We start from the raw sequence: 22,806 nt of genomic DNA on the forward strand, positions 1-22,806 counted from the left end.
GTGAGACCCAGCTAAATGTCCTCACTTCTCTGAATTTATGTTGGCTTACTGTTCTTGTGAGGACTTCTGGTACTCAGTATAGGAAAACATACACACACAAATTAAAAGTTGTATTATAAATGTTTATTATTATAGCTAACCACAGACATTTCAACCCCCAAAATGTTTGTTTGTTTGCAGAATATGTCTGTGAAAAAAAACTGGTCCATGGTAGCTATACAACTGATACAAGCATTCCTACATAGAGTCAGAGAGGAATCTTTGATAGTGTTTTGGTATCCAGCTACAGCTGTCAGTATATGCTCATTGTACTTATAAACTGTACTCATGACAGTAGGAAAGGACGTCGAAACATAAAAGCTACCGGTAGTATACGAAAATAGAGAATGGAAAAACAAGAATTACAAATAGTGGTCGGAAAGTACAACGTCTTCATGGTTGAGACGTTAAAACTGGACATGCCAAAAAAATAACGGAACGTTGATTCTTCTTCTTCGGCTTCTAATTATGTTTAATTTCTTTACAAACTATTCAGCTCTATCAGTGTTTGGTCCAGGACTTGATGCATATCCAAGTTCTCTTCTTTTGCACTGGATAAATGTTCTGTAATAAAAGGTTGTAATATTCAAACTTGAGAAATTCGGTCACCTTTGATATCTCTCTTTGTGAGATTTGCTGGGACAGACATTGCGAAGACAAAAACATAATGACTGCACCTGTAAACTGTTTTGTTATTCTTTAGTTGATAGTTATACTATGTTAAAAATATAAATAAATCAATATTTATTAGCAGAAAAAGGAGAGGATAAAAGCAGTAAAGTTGAGGTAGCAGATTTACAAAGTAAGGATTGAAGGAGAGGAAGTGCATAGAACAGGTCAAATTTTATTGAAACGTTGATTTTACAGAAAAGGTCTCACAACAAGACAGAAAAGGCACGAAGAGAAGATAAAATAAGAGAATGCAATAAAAGAGAGGAGAAGAGAAGAAAAAGGAAGGGAGGAGAAGAAGACAGGAAAAGAGAAAAGACGAGACAAGAAAAGGTGAAAGCGTCCCATTTCTATAAGTGAAGTGTGAAAGGTTAAAGGTCATCTATATGGCGGTCATGTCGGTGAGGGCATGGTCCAGCTCCTCACTGATGGCCTTGTACTTCAGCTTCTGAGAGTACAGTTCATCTAGAGGTCAGCCAAAGGTCAGCAGATCAGAGGAAATGAGCAGGCGTGGCAGGATGCAGCAGGGTCAGAAGAGTTGCGAGAACAGCACAGAGACCATAGAGGAAAAGGAGAGAGAGAGAGACCATAGAGGAAAAGAGAGAGAGAGAGAAGGAAAAGGAGAGAGAGAGAGAAGGAAAAGGAGAGAGAGAGAGAAGGAAAAGGAGAGAGAGAGAGAGAGAGAAAGAAAAGGAGAGAGAGAGAGAGAGAAAGAAAGGGTAGAGAGAGAGAAAGAAAGGGTAGAGGGAGAGAGAGAGAGAGAAAGAAAGGGTAGAGGGAGAGAGAGAGAAAGAAAGGGGAGAGGGAGAGAGAGAGAGAGAAAGGGTAGAGGGAGAGAGAGAGAAAGAAAGGGTAGAGGGAGAGAGAGAGAGAGAAAGAAAGGGTAGAGAGAGGGAGAGAGAGAGAAAGAAAGGGTAGAGGGAGGGAGAGAGAGAGAAAGAAAGGGGAGAGGGAGAGAGAGAGAAAGAAAGGGTAGAGGGAGAGAGAGAAAGAAAGGGTAGAGGGAGAGAGAGAAAGAAAGGGTAGAGGGAGAGAGAGAAAGAAAGGGTAGAGGGAGAGAGAGAAAGAAAGGGTAGAGGGAGAGAGAGAAAGAAAGGGTAGAGGGAGAGAGAGAAAGAAAGGGTAGAGGGAGAGAGAGAAAGAAAGGGTAGAGGGAGAGAGAGAAAGAAAGGGTAGAGGGAGAGAGAGAAAGAAAGGGTAGAGGGAGAGAGAGAAAGAAAGGGTAGAGGGAGAGAGAGAAAGAAAGGGTAGAGGGAGAGAGAGAAAGAAAGAAAGAAAGAAAGAAAGAGGGAAATTGAGAGATTAGGGTCAAAGAATAATACAGCAGTAGAGAGAGAAACAGTCTAGAGATCAGTGTTGAATCCAGATGGTTTGACTCTGAGGAACCACAGTGTGCAGAGACATAAACAGCCATGAAATGTACTGTGTGTGAACTGTACCTTCTAAGTCATCAATCGTCTTTTCCAGTTTAGCCACCGATCTCTCTGCAAACTCAGCACGAGTCTCAGCCTAGAGAGACGGGACAGAGGACTGGTTATAGCCAGTAACGACAGATATCCCCTTACACACTATGTGTGAAATAGGACCAATATACACAGAGTATAACAAACATTAGGAACACCTTCCTACTGTATGAGTTGCATCTCAAGCGCCGCACAATTGGCAAAGCGTCGTCTGGGTTAGCGGAGGGTTTGGCCGGGGTACATTTACATTTACATTTAAGTCATTTAGCAGACGCTCTTATCCAGAGCGACTTACAAATTGGTGCATACACCTTATGACATCCAGTGGAACAGCCACTTACAATAGTGCATCTAAATCTTTTAGGGGGAGGGGTGAGAAGGATTAGGGTAGGCAGTCATTGTAAATTAGAATTTGTTCTTAACTGACTTGCCTGGTTAAATAAAGGTAAAATAAACATGTAAATAAAATGTTTGGGTGCCAAAGTCTATCCCTATTTGTCGGGTCATTGGTCAACAGTAGGGATTCTTCAATGAAGTGTGTGTGTGTTGTCGTTCAACGATAGAAGACTTGTTTTCATTTACATTATTCCACTGTGAAATACTGTACCAAACATCTTAGTTCGATGTAAATTTGCACAACTAAGACGTCAAAATTAAAGACAGATTTATTGAGTTACCTTCGATTAATTCAGACTATTTTAAAGGAAGTGCATACTGGCTACGGTGTCTCAAGATGGACAAACAGTACTAGTTTTTTCTCGTTTTTCAAACAATGGTCTTTTAAGGGAGTATGTGAGCACACTTGTTCGGTTCACTTAACCGAGTTCGGCTGAAGCCTTAAGGGCAACATGCCACCAGACAGACAGCTGTCCTCACCTCTTTCAGTTTGTCAGTCAGCACTTTGATTTCATCCTCATACTTGTCTTCTTTTTCTGAATACTGCAGAGACAAAACAACATATTTATTCAAATGGAACTCATGTTACATGTCATTAATTATTATTCAGTAGCAGATTTCAGAGCTGATATTTTGCAAAAGTATTGTTCAGACAAAGGACACTCACCTTAACAGACTGAGCCTCTAGGGACTTGAGGTTGTTGGTTACATTCTTCAGCTCTTCCTCCAGGTCACCACATTTACTGTAGAGGAGGACAGAGGGAATCAACTTACATCAACAAGGCAATCTTGTTGTAACAGTATAACTTTAGACCGTCCCCTCGCCCCATACCTGGGCGCAAACCAGGGACCCTCTGCACACATCAACAACAGTCACCCTCGAAGCATCGTTACCCATCGCTCCACAAAAGCCGCGGCCCTTGCAGAGCAAAGGGGGAACTGCTACTTCAAGGTCTCAGAGCAAGTGGTGTCACAGATTGAAACACTATTTGGCGCGCACCACCGCTAACTAGCTAGCCATTTCACATCCGTTACATTGGCCAAAGGTTTGACACTAGCCTGAAGTAAAAGAAAGACACCACAATCAGGCCCCAGAGGACTGGAGTTGCAAACCCCTGCCAGTAGCTGACCAGGGCCAGCACCAGAACAAATCAGTTGGACTGGCATTTGATTTCCATAAGGGGCAAGTTTTTTTTTTCTTCAATGGGACCTCTTACACATTTAAAAAAAAATGGGTTTTATCGTAAAGACATGTCATTTTACATGCCATACTATTTATGGCCAGACAGCATCAGATACATGGGCTATCCATACTGAGACAGAGGGGGCGCTGTTTCCCTGTCCAGACAGCATCAGATACATGGGCTATCCATACCGAGACAGAGGGGGCGCTGTTTTGCTTGCTCCGATGCTTTATTTGAGATTGATGCGTCTTTCTGTTGGCTCGCATCTCGGTCAAATAAATTGTCAATCTTTTAATATTTGATTTGGACATGCAACGATGCACGTTAGGGTCGGCCAGGCCCCTTAAGGCCTGCCCCTAACGCCACCCTGTAGTCTGACTAACATAGTTGACACACATCTAGTGTGATGAGTATTGATACTTACAGCTCAGAGATCTCTGCTCGCTCTTCGGCCCTCTCCAGTTCCCCTTCTAGGATCACCAGCTTACGAGCAACCTGAAACAGAACAACACAAACCATGGGTCAGAAGGGATCTCTTGGAGACTAAATTCAACATGAAATCAATAATCGGGCCTCATTACATTGACTCATCTGAAAATGTATGATGTCATGAACGGCGCCTGAGGTCTTCCTGACCACAACAACTAACCAAGAAAAACTCTGGGTTATACTGGTTATGACCAGCTATACCAGGGCCTTACAGATTAGACCCAGAGGTTTTCCTGGTCAGGGGAAACTCTTGGCTTAGTGGTTAGAGTGTTGGGCCAATAACCAAAAGGTTGCTGGATCAAATCCCTGAGCTGACAAGGTAAAAATCTGTCGTTCTGCCCCTGAGCAAGACAGGTAACCCAGTATTCCCCAGGTGCCGAAGATGTGGCTGTTGATTAAGGCAGCCCCCTGCACCTCTCTGACTCAGAGGGGTTAGGTTAAATGTGTTTCAGTTGAATGCATTCAGTTGTACAACTGAGTAGGTATCCCCCTTCCCCTAATAACAAACTATGCTGTGACTCCAGGGTGAAGTTTTCACTGGGCACAGGATCTAGGATCAGCTTCCATTTAGTGGGGAAAATGCAAAACAGACCCAAGATCAGCATCTAGGGGCACCTTCACCCTACTATTCTGTGCTTCTTACCTCCTCGTACTTCCTGTCGGCCTCCTCAGCGATGTGCTTGGCCTCCTTCAACTGCATCTCCTGGATCTCCATCTTCTCCTCGTCCTTGGAGGCTCGGTTCTCTATCACCTTCATGCCTCTGGAGCAACAGCAACACAGGGTTAGCTACAGTATAACCTACTGTATGTGAAGACTTAAGAAAAATGCTAGATAGCTCTGTAAACTATCTACCTGTAAGCCAACTCTGATCACCATTATATCAACAATAACTGTGTATAACTACAACCCCCCCCCCCCACCCCCCACCCACCTCCATACAGAGGAAGTCCGCAAAGTGTGGAGGCCACTTTCTCCTTTGTCCAAAAAGAAACACAATCCCTCCTTATAGCAGTCCATACCCATTGATAAACATGGACCCATAGAAAAGCCCTGTAAGCGCTGTCCCATCTATATAATGACAGAGCAAATGGTGACTTGTTGTAGTCCTGATCTGACCTCTCACTCTCGTCGGCAGCCTTCTCCGCCTCCTCTAGTTTCTGCAGGGCAGTGGCCAGCCTCTCCTGAGCCCTGTCCAACTCCTCCTCCACCAGCTGAATCCTACGGTTCAGAGCCGCCACGTCGCCCTCCGCCTGCAGGGGGGGCACAGGTCACAGGTCATGATAAAGATCAGAGGAAACAAAAAAGAAAAAAAATATTCCCAATGGTACAGAACAACAGGTGATATGGTGAAACAGGGAGCCTGCAGATAGCGTATCGTCACTGTTCAAGTCAGTCCTCAACCCACACTGTGTATTACCCAGGAATTAAGGACTCATTCAGAAGAGTAGGGGGACTCATGATGGGAATGGTTGAATCTTGATAAAATTGTACACACTAGTGCAACATCCCCTCCTCAACAACCTACTGTAAACAGTCAGTCAGTGTGAATAGTTGGCAGTCTGAGATGGCTGCTTATCAATCTGCTTCCTGTGAGACGCCCATTGTAAAAGATAATCCTGACGTCTGTCTGTCCGCTTCTCTCCTGTCGGGTCCCTTCATTCAATAGGAAAAACTAACCTCTGCCTGTTCAAGACAAGGCATTTAACAAGCCTATCATTGTTAGCTTTTCAATATAATGCTATAGCAAATTAGGGGGTTAGCCACGACTGGGACTCAAATCCGGGTCCAGCAACTGTCAAGCCAAGAGGGCCGAACCCCTTGATGAGGTCTCTAGGTGTTGGATTAAGGTCGGTACATTACCCTTCCTTCAGGAGAGTGGTCCCCACACCAAGCCCCCTCACGTGTACACAACTCTCCGATGGCCACACGGGTGCCATCCCACTTCTGACACCAGTGTAGCGAACCCGGGTCCATCGAATGTCATGCCAACACCTTTACCGTTGCTAGGTGTTGGGTTTTAAGGTCGCTACAATACAATTAAAGTAATCAAAAGTGAATGATTTTGTGGGAATTAAATTTGAAGGCACTTGACTATAGGAATACTTGGTTTCCTGACTGTCCAATTCTCTTCACATCTCAATAGAAAACGTTCCTCAACTTCCAATGATGATTACAACCAGAATATGAATGAACTCAATACATGCCTCACTTCAAGGTAGTGCATAGTAGCACTGACTTTTTAGTCGATTTAATTTTAGACTACTTTAAATGGGTTTTCTGCCAAAGAAGAACGGAGGAAAACCAAAAGTAAAATAAACGTGGCAAACAGGTAATGATAAAACTGTAGCCACAACATTCTCACGTTTTCGCGCAATTCCCGTTCATCGTCCAACTGTTTCTGTAAAAGTATCGTGTGATCTTCTGCATCGTCCGCTTGCTGTTGAAGCGCCTGGATTTTCCTTTTCACCGCGTCCAATGATCCACCTGTCATTATCGAACTAAGTGATCGATCTAGCCTACTGTAAATTGGATATCAAATTTAAAATAGGTTTAAGAAGTAGAGGGCCGGGAAAGGGCTGGAGATTTGAGGAAAGTTATGGCTGAAATCCTCCAATCCTGAGCAGTCTCAGATGACATCATGATTAGATTAACCAGAGGGAGGGAGGTTTTCGTGCATGAAGGTCTTGATCTTTGTTCCCATGAGAGGGTGTGGATTTATAGCTGGTTTTAATGTCTATGGTTTTTAGCTTTCACTTCAGTTTCAGTGCAAGGTGTGTGTAGGTTTATGTCTGCAGTTATGTACACCCTGAACTGATTAGAGAGAGAGAGAGCGAGTACCCGAGAGAGAGACTATGAACTTCTTTAGAACTTCTGTGAGTGTAATGTTTACTGTTCATTTTTATTGTTTATTTCACTTATGTTTATTATCTACTTCACTTGCTTTGGCAATGCTAACATATGTTTCCCATGCCAATAAAGCCATTGAATTGAATTGAGTATGCGAGAGAGAGAGAGAGAGAGAGAGAGAGAGAGAGAGAGAGAGAGAGTGTGTGTGTGTGCAGGGCTGGGTTAAGGCAGGGGCTTACCGGGCTGAAGCCCCTGGGCCCCAGGCCCTTGGGGGGCCCAAGAGGCAGCAAAAAAAAAGAGAAGAAGAAAACAAAAATGATGAAGGAAATATATTAAATAACTGATTAAAAATATAAAATAATAAACAACTGCATAATACATATTATGTTGAGTAACTGATTAATAAAATAAAATACAAAAACACAATAAATAATATATTGGGTAACTGATTACTAAAAAATACAAATAAATAAATGTGACTGGATTGTGACTTTGGATTACATTTTATCACAAGCACATACAAGTATCTACCAAAATAAAGGAAACACCACCATAAAATGTCTTAAAAGGGTGCTGGGCCACCACGAGCTGGCAGGACAGCTTCAATGCTCCTTGGCATAGATTCTACAAGTGGACCTAAACCATGCCAGGAAAACACACCCCACATCATGACATATACTTTGTATTCCTTGTTTACTCAAGTGTTTCCTTTATTTTGGCAATTACTGGTATTCATAGTTTGGACGGCTGCAATTTGGGCAGCGTCTGCACCAAATACCGTATAGGCTACAGCTTGTTGCATTGTGGCCATAGATATATAATCCATAGACGGGTCTTGTAACCTCTTACCCTGGCAATATGAATGTTAATACTCATCGGTACACTAGTAATGAATGCCAGTCCTGACTTGAATGGGAACTGCCATCTATGGATTATATTTCTATGGTTGGTTAAGGCTGTTGGTTTGCATTTTTGCAGGTTTCAAAATACAATTTTTACTCCCAATCTGTAGCTAACAGCAGCTCCGTTTTTCAAAGGAGCTCATCTTGAGACGAGCTCATCGGTCATCACTGTGATTAGCCTGTGTCTTCATCTTTATCATTAGGTGAGTCAGTGTGCCACTGAAAACATTATTTAGTAGCCTACTATAGTTCATGATATATATACTGTATCTATATTGCCTCAAAATATTGTACAATCTGTGTGTTGCTTAATTGTCAGTGTCGCCACTCATTTCTATAAAAATAGAACCCTGAGGCCCTGTGTGTGTGTGTGTGTGAGAGAGAGATTCATATCAGTGCATAATAAAGTAGGTGTGATGGGCAAAGTAAACTTGCCTCTAAATATGGTTTCATATCTGTAAAAACAATCTTTATAATATGTATACTGAACAAAGAAATGGTTTGGAATGTTAACTGATTTATTGTCTGAAATAACCCGCAGCCGTTGGGCAGCAACACATTCCACAGGCTCGTGTTTCCTGTCTTTCTTTCTCCTTTCCCTCTGGGGTTGGATGAGACGCTGATTTAAGGTTGAATATGAACACAGGAAGAAGATCAATCATTCTAATCATTCAAATCAAATCAATGCGCTGAATACAACAGGCCTTACCGTGAAATGCTGAATACAACAGGTAAACTTACCGTGAAATGCTGACTTTACAAGCCCTTAAACCAACAATGCAGTCGTAAGAAAAATAAGAGTTAAGAAAAGATTTACTAAATAAATTAAAGTAAAAAGAAAGTAACATAATAAAATAACAATAGCAAGGTTATATACAGGAGGTGACGGTACTGAGTCAATGTGCGGCGGTACAGGTTAGTCGAGGTAATTGAGGTAATTTGTACATGTAGGTAGAGGTAAAGTGACTATGCATAGATAATAAACAGCAAGTAGCAGCAGTGTAAATAAATGGAGGGTCATTGCAAATATTCCAGGTAGCCATTTGATTAATTGTTCAGCAGTGGATTCGCGCAAGAAGCTGTTAAGGAGCCTTTTGGACCTAGACTTGAGAACAGTCTATGACTAGGGTGACTGGAGTCTTTGATCATTTTTAGGGCCTTCCTCTGACACCGCCTTGTATAAAGGTCCTGGAAGTGCTGGAAGCTTGGCCCCACTACCCTCTGTAGGGCCTTGCGGTCAGATGCCGAGCAGTTACCATACCAGGCGGCGATGCAACCAGTCAGGATGCTCTCGATGGTGCAGCTGTATTACTTTTTGAGGATCTGGGGACCCATGACAAATCTTTTCAGTCTCCTGAGGGGGATAAGGCATTGTTGTGCCCTCTTCACGACTGTCTTGGTGTGCTTGCACCATGATAGTTTATTGTGATGTGGACACCAAGGAACTTGAAGCTCTCAACCTGCTCCACGATGAGAATGGGGGTGTGCTTGGCCCTCCTTTTCCTGTAGTCCACAATCAGATCCTTTGTCTTGATCACGTTGACTAAGAGGTTGTCATCCTAGCACGACACTGCCAAGTCTCTGAACTCCTCCCTATAGGCTCATCGTTGTCGGTGATCAGGCCTACCACTGTGGCGTCGTCGGCAAACTTAATGATGGTGTTGGAGTCGTTCTTGGCCATGCAGTCATGGGTGAACAGGGAGTACAGGAGGGGACTAAGCATGCACCCCTGAGGGGCGATATTAACATTGATATTTTCAGTCAAAACACCTCAAAATAAGACATGGTATCAAAAACAAGGTGAAACGAGCCACTTACTATTCCCCATATGGCAGTTTCTAGCAATCTGTCAGTCCAGAATCACAACATGTTGACTGTGTCTGTGACCGTGTCGGTATCTGTGTCTGTAACTGTGTCTGTAGCGGTGTCTGTAGCCGTGTCTGTAGCTGTATATCTGTTATTGTGTCGGTATCTGTGTCTGTAACTGTGTCTGTGTCTGTAGCTGTGTCTCTGTTATCGTGTCGGTATCTGTGTCTGTAACTGTGTCTGTAGCGGTGTCTGTAGCCGTGTCTGTAGCTGTATATCTGTTATTGTGTCGGTATCTGTGTCTGTAACTGTGTCTGTATATGTGTCTGTAACTGTGTCTGTGTCTGTAGCTGTGTCTCTGTTATTGTGTCGGTATCTGTGTCTGTAACTGTGTCTGTAACTGTGTCGGTGACCGTGTCGGTATCTGTGTCTGTAACTGTGTCTGTAACTGTGTCTGTGTCTGTAGCTGTGTCTGTATCTGTGTCTGTATCTGTGTCTGTAACTGTGTCTGTGTCTGTAGCTGTGTCTGTAACTGTGTCTGTAACTGTGTCTGTGTCTGTAACTGTGTCTGTAACTGTGTCTGTAACTGTGTCTGTGACCGTGTCTGTAGCCGGGTCTGTAATCGCTTCTGTGTCTGTTGCTGCGCCTGTCATTGTGTCTGTAGCTATGCATGTAACTGTGTCCGTGGCTGTGTCTGTAACTGTAGCCGTGTCTGTAACCGTGTCTGTAGCCGTGTCTGTAACCGTGTCTGTAGCCGTGTCTGTAACTGTGTCCGTGGCTGTGCCTGTAACTGTAGCCATGTCTGTAACTGTGTCTGTGGTCTCCTTACCAGAAGCATTTCCAGTATAGTCTTCAATAGCCACAGCAGTGTGAGGTTCTCTGTTTGTTTTAGCTGCATTCCTCACATTTCTGTCTTGCTGCATATGTGGAGTAGTGGAGCTGAGACTCTGGATGTGTCCCAAATGGCATCCTAGTCCCTATACAGTTCACTACTTTTGACCAGAGCCTTATGGGTCCAGGTGAAAATTAATGCACTATATATATATATATATATATATATATATATGAAATAGCAGCCCCTGAACTTTTGTTTCAGACCTGGGAGAAGACCGTAACGCAGTTCAGTAGATGCTATCTTTGAGAAAACCTCATAGAGAGAGAGGAGCCTGTTGACTTTGTTCATATATGATGGGAGTGAAGGTTGGAAAGTCACATTGACCGTACTTTGTTGATTTATTGGGTGTTTTCTGTTGATGAAAGAGACCCTGCTGTGGTCTGAGGGAAAGCAGTTGGTTGTGCTGTTGATGAAAGAGACCCTGCTGTGGTCTGAGGGAAAGCAGTTGGTTGTGCTGTTGATGAAAGAGACCCTGCTGTGGTCTGAGGGAAAGCAGTTGGCTGTGCTGTTGATGAAAGAGACCCTGCTGTGGTCTGAGGGAAAGCAGTTGGCTGTGCTGTTGATGAACGAGACCCTGCTGTGGTCTGAGGGAAGTGGATGTTATCCCACATGTTATTTTTCTGACCTGATCTCTCTAAATGATCAGGAAAAAGGAATGCTGTTTAATCTCGATGAAGCAACCAGACTAGATCAGAGTCTGTTGTCCAACGGTATTCGAAGATGTCTGAACAAACTTGCCAAGACAGAACCAAGGTTCTCTAAACCATGTGTGTACACTGGTGCAATTCTTGAGTATAGAGGAAGGTGTTTTATTGCTTAACCTTGAATGTGATATGATACATTTAAAACATCTGTATGTGTCTGAAATAGGGATTATTTGAGCGTTACAGTGACAACCCGGCAGTATCTCTAGTACTGTACTGTACTCACGTCAGTGGCCTTCTTCTCTGACAGCTCCAGTTTCTCCTGTGCGTCCTTCAGAGCCTCAGAGTATTTATCCAACTCATCTTCTGTCCCCTTCAGCTTCTTATGCAGCCCCAGTAGCTCATCTTCCAACTGGGGGCACACAGAGTCAGAGCGAAGCAGAGAATCAGGGAAGGGTGTTCAGATATCAATATTTTATACAACAGACATACCTGTACTTCTGTCACAGAAAGGACAGACTAGGTGACAGAGTCAGGAAAGGTTCAGATATGCGTTCTGTCACACAGAATCACGTCAGCTCTATATAAAATAGAATCATGTCATCTCTATATAAGACAGAATCACATCAGCTCTGTATAAAACAGAATCACATCAGATCTATATAAAACAGAATCACATCAGATCTATATAAAACAGAACCACATCAGATCTATATAAAACAGAACCACATCAGATCTATATAAAACAGATGTATATCTACAACATTGTGCCTCCAGTGGGGAACTCAGGAGAAAAGGCCTGCAAAGGAAGAGAATAACCAACCACTCAGTATTTTGTAGCTAGAAATGTACAATTGAATTGACTCCAACATTGCATGTATATTGCTAATGTTTAGCTGCTTGTTCCAAAGACTAGAATGTTGTTGTTGTTGGATTCAACCGTACTTTGTCCTGCAGTGCTTTATAACCATGAAGTGTGATCCCAGTAGATGGCAGAAGGATACAAGTGTTCACTACCCCCGCTGGCCATTGCCTCACAGGCTGCTGACGGGGCTCTGGTCAAACGCAGTGCACTATACAGGTAAGATGGTGCCCTTTGGGACAAAGCCCCAGAGACTCGTAGAATACCGGAGGAAAGCATCAACACTCATCACTGTTTAACTCTATCCACCTAATTGTCTAAAGAGGTCTGTGTAATCCACCATGATTCAGGCAAACGGAACCCCCCCCCACATATCTGAAATGGCTGAGGGTATTGTGGATAGTGCTACTGACGACTGCCTGCCACTACGGTGCTCACACTTACGCACACGGTTCTAAGAATGTTGTGCTGTTAGTTCGACTACATCCACAATTGAAGTCTACTCCCTATATAGTGCACTGCTTTCGATCAATACCTACAGGGCTGTGGTCAAAAGTAGTGCACTATAAAGCGAATAGGCTGCCATTTGGGACATATCCTTAGTATCTCCTTTGGTATGTTCTTGAACTTTAGACAGATCAGACAAAGGAATGTTGGTGAGTGGATCTGCACCCCAGAGCCATGTAAAGTCACACCAAAGTGAGGAGCAGAGCGACAGCTGGCATAGCTAGCTTTTTATTCCTGATACCCCTTGTTGTTCCTGTACAACGCGGGGGGGGGGTTGGCTGGGCTAATCCTTCTGGAGCTCTATGGCTCTCTTATGATCTATCTATGATCAGTCGTGATGCAGCCTGCTGCTGGATACCAAATGGACAGGGGAACTCCCTTCTGATGTGCTGCATGGAATTTGTTATCACATTGGAATTTTCAACCATATTAACAGATAAGATGGGTGGAATTTGGGCCATATTTCTTCCTTTCATGTCTACAGGAGTGTCCGGGAGGTTACGGGGAAGGGGTGGGTTTGGTATGCAGAATAACTCATTCACTGCTCTTTTCTCTCTCCCTGAGGGCTCATCCCTCTCTCCATCCCTCTCTCCCTGAGGACTTCATCCCTCTCTCCATCCCTCTCTCCATCCCTCTCTCCCTGAGGACTTCATCCCTCTCTCCATCCCTCTCTCCATCCCTCTCTCCCTGAGGACTTCATCCCTCTCTCCATCTCTCTCTCCCTGAGGGCTTCATCTCTCTCTCCATCCCTCTCTCCCTGAGGGCTTCATCTCTCTCTCCATCCCTCTCTCCATCTCTCTCTCTCCCTGAGGGCTTCATCCCTCTCTCCATCTCTCTCTCCCTGAGGGCTTCATCTCTCTCTCCATCCCTCTCTCCCTGAGGGCTTCATCTCTCTCTCCATCCCTCTCTCCCTGAGGGCTTCATCTCTCTCTCCATCCCTTTCTCCCTGAGGGCTTCATCTCTCTCTCCATCCCTCTCTCCCTGAGGGCTTCATCCTCTCTCCATCCCTCTCTCCCCGAGGCCTTCATCTCTCTCTCCATCCCTCTCTCCCTGAGGGCTTCATCTCTCTCTCCATCTCTCTCTCCCTGAGGGCTTCATCTCTCTCTCCATCCCTCTCTCCCTGAGGGCTTCATCTCTCTCTCCATCCCTCTCCCTGAGGGCTTCATCTCTCTCTCCATCCCTCTCTCCCTGAGGGCTTCATCTCTCTCTCCATCCCTCCCTGAGGGCTTCATCTCTCTCTCCATCCCTCTCTCCCTGAGGGCTTCATCTCTCTCTCCATCCCTCTCTCCCTGAGGGCTTCATCTCTCTCTCCATCCCTCTCTCCCTGAGGGCTTCATCTCTCTCTCCATCCCTCTCTCCCTGAGGACTTCATCTCTCTCTCCATCCCTCTCTCCCTGAGGCTTCATCTCTCTCTCCATCCCCTCTCCCTGAGGGCTTCATCTCTCTCTCCATCCCTCTCTCCCTGAGGGCTTCATCTCTCTCTCCATCCCTCTCTCCATCCTCTCTCTCTCCCTGAGGGCTTCATCTCTCTCTCCATCCCTCTCTCCCTGAGGGCTTCATCTCTCTCTCCATCCCTCTCTCCCTGAGGGCTTCATCTCTCTCTCCATCCCTCTCTCCCTGAGGACTTCATCTCTCTCTCCATCCCTCTCTCCCTGAGGGCTTCATCTCTCTCTCCATCCCTCTCTCCCTGAGGACTTCATCCCTCTCTCCATCCCTCTCTCCCTGAGGGCTTCATCTCTCTCTCCTCTCCATCTCTCTCTCCCTGAGGCCTTCATCTCTCTCTCCATCTCTCTCTCCCTGAGGACTTCATCTCTCTCTCCACCCCTCTCTCCCTGAGGCCTTCATCTCTCTCTCCGTCCCTCTCTCCCTGAGGACTTCATCCCTCTCTCCATCCCTCTCTCCCTGAGGGCTTCATCTCTCTCCATCTCTCTCTCCATCTCTCTCTCCCTGAGGGCTTCATCTCTCTCCATCAGAGGAAAGGAGAACCATCCTCAGTACAATCAGCTGTTCTATGTCTCAGAGTTTATTTTAATCAATCAATTTCAAGTAGCTCTTTTTCCCCGGACTAATTTTACTCTGCATAAACTACTTTGTACTCTGTGAGGAGTATAGGTCATCCACAAATGTATTCCATCACACTCTGCCTTGGGCTAGTTTCTTAAATTTCTTCCATGAGAATAACTGCATTTATTTATACCTCAGAAATGACATTTATGATATATATACAACATCTATTTGCTAATGATCATTTCCACACATGGGTCTAATACATTGGATCTGAGATATGACATTCAAGCACACAGTCCAAGAGGAACAGCATCACGTTCATTATCAAGTACTTCAACATTAGCCTATATTACAATACATTTTTTAAAAGTACCCATGTATATTTTACCACTCTGTACAATTCATCACTTGTATCCATTAGCTGCTTTCTGTCTCCCCCTCCTCAACATTTCCCTCTCTACCTTTCCCCCTCCTCAGCTCTTCCCTCTCTCCCTTTCCCCCTCCTCAGCTCTTCTCTCTCCCCTCTCTACCTTTCCCCCTCCTCAGCTCTTCCCTCTCTCCCTTTCCCCCTCCTCAACATTTCCCTCTCTCCCTTTCCCCTCCTCAGCTCTTCCCTCTCCCTTTCCCCCTCCTCAGCTCTTCCCTCTCTCCCTTTCCCCCTCCTCAGCTTTTCCCTCTCTCCCTTTCCCCCTCCTCAACATTTCCCTCTCTCCCTTTCCCCCTCCTCAGCTCTTCCCTCTCTACCTTTCCCCCTCCTCAACTTTTCCCTCTCTCCCTTTCCCCCTCCTCAACTCTTCCCTCTCTACCCTTTTTGGAGTTGCAAAATTCCAGTAGCTTTTCAAAATTACCAGGTTTCCCAGAAATCCTGGTTGTAATATTCCTGCAATCAGGAGAGAATAAGCAGGAAATCTGGGAATCCTACATCCAGGATTTCTAGATTACCTTGGAATTTGGGAAAGTTACAGGAATCTTGCAACCCTACCCTCTTTACAGTCCTTCCCTCACCTTATCTCCCCCCACTCAATATCCTTCCCTCACCTGTTTGCATTTGTCCTCAGCTGATTTCTTGTCGGTCTCTGCCTGCTCCGCCCGGTCGATGGCGTTCTCTTTGTCCAGCTTCAGCATCTGCATTTTCTTCTTGATGGCTTCCATGGTTGACGATTGTTAGGGGTCAGTGGCTACAGAAACTGGGGAAACTTTTCAAGTTTGGGACAGGGAGATCTAGTTAGACACTTAAAGACAAACCCTCTCACAGAGAAAGAGCGAGACTAGTCCTTTCTAAGTTTCCAAGTCCACCAGAGCCAATACGCCAGCTGATACAGAGAGCGAGCGAGAGAGAGAGAGAGCGAGAGAGGAGAGAGCAGAAGATGCAGACTGGAAACCAGGGCTGATATAAGTGATTTAAACCTGACTGGTTTTGAAGAGACAGCCCCATGCAGTCCCCAGTGACATAGACCACTACCCCCTTCCACCCCCCCCCCCCGCGCCTGGTTAGCTAGCTAACCTCAGCAGCCACAGTACCCCCCCTCCCTCTACCCCTCCCTCTCTGGTCTGAACCTCCCCACTCACTCCTCCTAAGGCTTTCTTAAGAGCGTAACAGACACTCTGGCGATATTCACCCGCTCTCCTTATTTGGAAGCATGTTCTCATTTCCTTTTTTTTCTTAAGGGGACGGGTTGGAACGGAGAGAGAAAGATCTTGAGGAAGGGAGAGAAAAAGATCTTGAGGAAGGGAGAGAAAAAGATCTTGAGGAACACAGAGAGAAAGATCTTGAGGAAGAGAGAGAAAAAGATCTTGAGGAAGAGAGAGAGAAAGATCTTGAGGAACGTAGAGAGAAAGATCTTGAGGAACAGAGAGAGAAAGATCTTGAGGAAGAGAGAGAGAAAGATCTTGAGGAAGGGAAAGAGAGAAAGATCTTGAGGAACATAGAGAGAAAGATCTTGAGGAAGGGAGAGAGAAAGATCTTGAGGAACATAGAGAGAAAGATCTTGAGGAACGGAGAGAGAAAGATCTTGAGGAAGGGAGAGAAAAAGATCTTGAGGAACATAGAGAGAAAGATCTTGAGGAACGTAGAGAGAAAGATCTTGAGGAAGGGAGAGAGAAAGATCTTGAGGAACATAGAGAGAAAGATCTTGAGGAACGTAGAGAGAAAGATCTTGAGGAAGGGAGAGAAAAAGATCTTGAGGAACGTAGAGAGAAAGATCTTGATGAAACGTAGAGAGAAAGATCTTGAGGAACATAGAGAGAAAGATCTTGAGGAAGGGAGAGAGAAAGATCTTGAGGAACGTAGAGAGAAAGATCTTGAGGAACAGAGAGAGAAAGATCTTGAGGAAGGGAGAGAAAAAGATCTTGAGGAACGTAGAGAGAAAGATCTTGAGGAAGGGAGAGAGAAAGATCTTGAGGAAGGGAGAGAGAAAGATCAGAGGAAAAGCATCATTGCTGAGATAACACACACCTGTCTGGAGAAGAACCTGTGGCACAGGTATTATAGAAATAACCGTTGATAGACGTTCATAACAGATTAAAGCTTGTCCTACGCACCACACATACGACAAAATAATCTACAATTAGTAGTATGTGCCAGCAGGGTTTTCCCTTTTTTCTTTTGCAAGATAAATAACCGAAACATAAGTTTCAGTGTCTGTCTGAACAACACGGGGCTCTGTAAGCATTTTATTCCAGGCTTGGGTTTCCTCCCTCACTGAGGAATGCTGAAATTGATGTTAATACCAGCGTTGGTTGGGGGAGACATAGTTATCATTCTACCGTGGATTAAAAAGAGTCCGACGGAAAAAGACCCAGCCAAGGAAATGGGGTAGAATTTCTGAATGTGTGCACATATTATCTTCAAAAGGATTTACATTCAAGGCTGTAAACTAAAACTCAAAATCAATACAATTACCCTACTTTCTAATTAAGATCTCTTTAATTACCGCTCGGTTGACCAACCTATGTGTATGATTTGAATATTTGATGTATTTTTTACGTATTGTTTAGAAGAACAGCATCACTACTATAGTTTAGTAAGGTGATATTACCTCCCTGTGTCTGAAAATGGGTTTGTAACTAACTAAGCAGGTGGCCAACGGCTGTTTTTAACCGTTTGTCGGCACGGCGATGTGATGTGCTGTAAAGAAAGTGTGAGGATAGGTTGATTTCACCACACATGACAGAAGGCAGCTGGCAGCTACTGTCACTGATGACTAGGGACAGAAAGACTCAGTCAGCTGGGAACTACTGTCACTGATGACTAGGGACAGAAAGACTCAGTCAGATGGGAACTACTGTCTCTGATGACTAGGGACAGAAAGACTCAGTCAGCTGGCAGCTACTGTCTCTGATGACTAGGGACAGAAAGACTCAGTCAGCTGGCAGCTACTGTCACTGATGACTAGGGACAGAAAGACTCAGTCAGCTGGGAACTACTGTCACTGATGACTAGGGACAGAAAGACTCAGTCAGCTGGGAACTACTGTCTCTGATGACTAGGGACAGAAAGACTCAGTCAGCTGGCAGCTACTGTCTCTGATGACTAGGGACAGAAAGACTCAGTCAGCTGGCAGCTACTGTCTCTGATGACTAGGGACAGAAAGACTCAGTCAGCTGGCAGCTACTGTCACTGATGACTAGGGACAGAAAGACTCAGTCAGCTGGCAGCTACTGTCTCTGATGACTAGGGACAGAAAGACTCAGTCAGCTGGCAGCTACTGTCACTGATGACTACTGTCTCTGGACAGGGAAAGACTCAGTCAGCTGGCAGCTACTGTCTCTGATGACTAGGGACAGAAAGACTCAGTCAGCTGGCAGCTACTGTCTCTGATGACTAGGGACAGAAAGACTCAGTCAGCTGGGAACTACTGTCTCTGATGACTAGGGACAGAAAGACTCAGTCAGCTGGCAGCTACTGTCTCTGATGACTAGGGACAGAAAGACTCAGTCAGCTGGCAGCTACTGTCTCTGATGACTAGGGACAGAAAGACTCAGTCAGCTGGGAACTACTGTCACTGATGACTAGGGACAGAAAGACTCAGTCAGCTGGCAGCTACTGTCTCTGATGACTAGGGACAGAAAGACTCAGTCAGCTGGCAGCTACTGTCTCTGATGACTAGGGACAGAAAGACTCAGTCAGCTGGGAACTACTGTCACTGATGACTAGGGACAGAAAGACTCAGTCAGCTGGCAGCTACTGTCTCTGCACAGCAAATTCTCCAAGTGTTAATTCAACACTGTGCTTAGTGCTGACGCTGTTGCACTTTGTCAGTGTTATGCAATAACACCTCCTATAGTATTTTTAATCGCTACACCAAGATATCTTGACAAGGTCACTCAGTGCTGAGTTAAGACATTACACTAATATTTATATTTAAGTCTTTATTGTCACATACTCTTATGTAAACATTTACAAAAACATCAGAACGGGCAGCAGACACTCTCAATCTTTAATTAACATAACCACTTAAACTGGTACAACACTTCCACTCACGGGGAGCCAAAAATAACTAATTGAAAGTCACGCCTCCAACAAGCCTCACCTCCAATATAATTTCCCATTCATTGTGCCTTGTTTTTTAGAGTGAATTGTAGAGTTACTACCCGTGACTGTATTTGTTAGTGACATAGACATGGTTGTTGAATTTATTCATTTTCAGTCTTGTGGACTTCACCAAGTGAGTTTCTTACCAGAGTGGTGTTAGGAATCTCCTGGTTTACAGGCCACATCAGGCCTGCAAGTCACGTTATGCAGACAGATCCAACAGTTGGAAATTGTATTCACCTGCAACATTCAGAATGACTGTCAGGGTCAGGAACACTGACAAAGGAGATGACCTAAACCATTTCAACTGGAACAACCATTTGGGGCAGCAGGGTGGCCTAGTGTTTAGAGCGTTGGACTAGTAACCGGAAGGTTGCAAGTTCAAACCCTTGAGCTGACGAGGTACAAATCTGTCGTTCTGCCCCTGAACAGGCAGTTAACCCACTGTTCCTAGGCCGCCATTGAAAATAAGAATTTGTTCTTAACTGAATTGCCTAGTAAAATAAAGATAAAATAAATAAAATAAAAACCACCTTCGTAACTGCTGCAATAAATCTAACTAACTGATCGGATTAGTTTCAAATGATTTTATTATTATTTCTATTTTTTATTTTTATTTTTTTAACTCTGTCCAGTTTTAACCTTACTCTTTAAAGATCTAATAGTAGAACGTACAAGGTGCCATTTCTAAATTGGGTAGTGCATCATCAGTTCCTCTTGTCATGTCAGTGATTGTAGACCTTAGAGAGATATTTATAACTTGTCAGAAAGGTCCAGGTCAACTAGACCACGTCAACTGTTTTTTAGCCCATAGATAATGTTGTAATTTCTTTGTCACTCAAATATCACACGAATACACATTAGACATGGCAAAATGTATAGAATTGCAAGAATATTATCTTTAGGGTTAGGGTTAAAATAGACGTGGTGTGGACACATGTGTGCAAGGGGGTGGGGTGGGGGGCATATTTCTACCATTGTATGTATCTACCACCTATTTAACACACATCACCATGAAGAGAATTATATTTATATCCATAATTATGTATTTCTCTATAGTACAGATCAGGGACCCATGATGTGATTCTGTTACCGTAATTCCGTTACCGTAATTCCTTCACCTACTGTAGTTCAATAAGCAAATACAAATAGATCAGACTCAAGGTGTCATGTTATAGCTAAAAGAAATGTCCACAGCTCTAGGTGATTTAAATCACAATAAAGACAATGGATTTTCGTCAGGTCATCGAAAAACGTTGTCTTTATTGTGTGTCTGATTAAATCACCATGGGAGCAGACCAGAGTTGATTAAATCACCATGGGAGCAGACCAGAGTTGATTAAATCACCATGGGAGCAGACCAGAGTTGATTAAATCACCATGGGAGCAGACCAGAGTTGATTAAATCACCATGGGAGCAGACCAGAGTTGATTAAATCACCATGGGAGCAGACCAGAGTTGATTAAATCACCATGGGAGCAGGCCAGAGTTGATTAAATCACCATGGGAGCAGACCAGAGTTGATTAAATCACCATGGGAGCAGACCAGAGTTGATTAAATCACCATGGGAGCAGACCAGAGTTGATTAAATCACCATGGGAGCAGGCCAGAGTTGATTAAATCACCATGGGAGCAGACCAGAGTTGATTAAATCACCATGGGAGCAGACCAGAGTTGATTAAATCACCATGGGAGCAGACCAGAGTTGATTAAATCACCATGGGAGCAGACCAGAGTTGCGGACATTATTTTCTTCTTCTTGGATATACGTTCTTCTGTCCTGCACCTGGATGTGCAATTCCCTGCAGACATCTTTGGGTTTTAATTCAGAGCAGATATTCAACATAGTTTTTAGAAAACTTGATGGAAAATAAAAAACTGACGAGATTTTACCGTAATTCTGTTACCAAGCTTTGCACTTGCACAGTTCTTTCAGTTAATGTGTGATTTTTTAAAACATTTTTATTTTATTTAACCTTTATTTAACTAGGCAAGTCAGTTAAGAACAAATTCTTATTTACAATGACGGCCTACCCAGGCCAAACTCTAACCCAGACGACGCTGGGCCAATTGTGCGCCGCCCTATGGGACTCCCAGTCACGGCTGGTTGTGATACAGCCTGGAATCAAACCAGGGTCTGTAGTGACACCCCTAGCATTGAGATGCAGTGCCTTAGACTGCTGCGCCACTCAGGAGCCCGAAAATGTCTGTGTAAATTGTTCACAAGTTGTCCTTGTGGATAGAGTTGTATGGCTTGTTTAACTTTGAAATCAGTGGTTTTGGTTTGGCATCCATTTTAAAGATAAAAATAATCACAGCGTAATTCCGTGACTGTGGAATTGACTTTCACGAACACTAACAGCTGCTCTGTCTAAAAATAAAGGGTGGCGAAATTAGAGAGCAGTGTTGTTCACAACGGTAATAAAAAGTTGTTTTTGAGATTTTGTTTTAAGCTATATCCCAAAACTTAACCCTTATTTGAACCATTCAGAGTTAATGCCTAACCTTAAGATTTCAGAGTTAATGTCTAAACTTAAACTTAAACACTTTGACATTTGACATTTGGAACAACATATACATTTGATGTTTGAGAACCACAGATTAATGTTGAATTCTGACTTGAAACTGTGTGAGCTTGTTGAATATAGACTAATACCCCAGGGAATAACATTCATTCTGATTTGGAACTATATGAACTTGTTGAATATAGACTAATACCCCAGGGAATAACATTCATTCTGATTTGGAACTATATGAACTTGTTGAATATAGACTAATACCCCAGGGAATAACATTCATTCTGACTTTAAACTGTGTGAGCTTGTTGAATATAGACAAATGCCCCAGGGGATAAAATTAAAAGAATGTAATGTTATGTTTGATAAATATGATGATAATGATGATTGTGATGATGGTCAGAGAGGAATGCAATGAGACACTGACTATTGATGGTTAGGGTTTGGGTGAAAGTAGAGCAGAACACCCACACACACGCACGCACGCACGTACGCACCACCCACACACACACACACACACACACACACACACACACACACACACACACACACACACACACACACACACACACACACACACACACACACACACACACACACACACACACACTCTCTGTATATCAGGTTACCCTGTAGTAGCATCTGAATACATCACTACGGTACAAATCCCCCACAACTACTAAAATCGACATGAGTGAGAGATGAGTCTGTAGTTCATGTCCTGAGGAAATCTTTGACCCTCTAAAACTCAGATTACGTTGTTGAGGGGAATCTTTGACAGCCATTGTAGTGGATGGATACGGACAGAGCATTTGGGAAATATTCAGACCCCTTTACTTTTTCCACATTTTGTCACGTTACAGCCTTATTCTAAAATGTATGAAATATTTTTCCCCCCTTACCAATCTACACACAATACCCCATAATGACATCACAATACCCCATAATGACATCACAATACCCCATAATGACATCACAATACCCCATGACATCACAATACCCCATAATGACATCACCATACCCCATAATGACATCACAATACC

At 43.9% G+C, this 22,806-nt stretch overlaps 1 protein-coding gene across 4 annotated transcripts; it reads right to left on the reverse strand.

Moving 5' to 3' along the window:
- Window positions 1-101: 101 nt before the first annotated feature.
- On the reverse strand, window positions 102-16,125 carry LOC118401752 (tropomyosin alpha-1 chain-like). 4 transcript variants are annotated; one of them, XM_052476068.1, is made up of 9 exons: window positions 15,750-16,125; window positions 11,622-11,747; window positions 5,358-5,491; window positions 4,884-5,001; window positions 4,176-4,246; window positions 3,235-3,310; window positions 3,048-3,110; window positions 2,148-2,217; window positions 102-603 (listed from the first exon to the last, which is right to left on the reverse strand). In XM_052476068.1, the coding sequence occupies exons 1-9, from the start codon at window positions 15,861-15,863 to the stop codon at window positions 521-523; spliced, it is 855 nt and encodes a 284-aa protein (XP_052332028.1). In that variant the 5' UTR covers window positions 15,864-16,125; the 3' UTR covers window positions 102-520. The 4 variants fall into 4 exon arrangements, with proteins under 4 accessions (XP_052332028.1, XP_052332030.1, XP_052332027.1 ...); XM_052476067.1 differs by lacking the exon at window positions 102-603 and adding an exon at window positions 864-1,173 and having other exon boundaries at window positions 15,750-16,122; XM_052476070.1 differs by lacking the exons at window positions 11,622-11,747; window positions 15,750-16,125 and adding an exon at window positions 6,604-6,781.
- Window positions 16,126-22,806: the final 6,681 nt, after the last annotated feature.

This window comes from Oncorhynchus keta, chromosome 23, assembly GCF_023373465.1.
Source record: "Oncorhynchus keta strain PuntledgeMale-10-30-2019 chromosome 23, Oket_V2, whole genome shotgun sequence".
Lineage (NCBI taxonomy): Eukaryota > Metazoa > Chordata > Actinopteri > Salmoniformes > Salmonidae > Oncorhynchus > Oncorhynchus keta.

Coding starts and splice junctions, on each gene's coding strand:
- LOC118401752 (XM_052476068.1), bottom strand. CDS start 15,863: ATGGAAGCCATCAAGAAGAAAATGCAGATGCTGAAGCTGGACAAAGAG. Junction 5,492..11,621: donor CAGAGAAGAAGGCCACTGAC/GTGAGTACAGTA, acceptor CCCCCCCTGCAG/GCGGAGGGCGACGTGGCGGC. Junction 604..2,147: donor GACGATTGATGACTTAGAAG/GTACAGTTCACA, acceptor CTTTTATTACAG/AACATTTATCCAGTGCAAAA.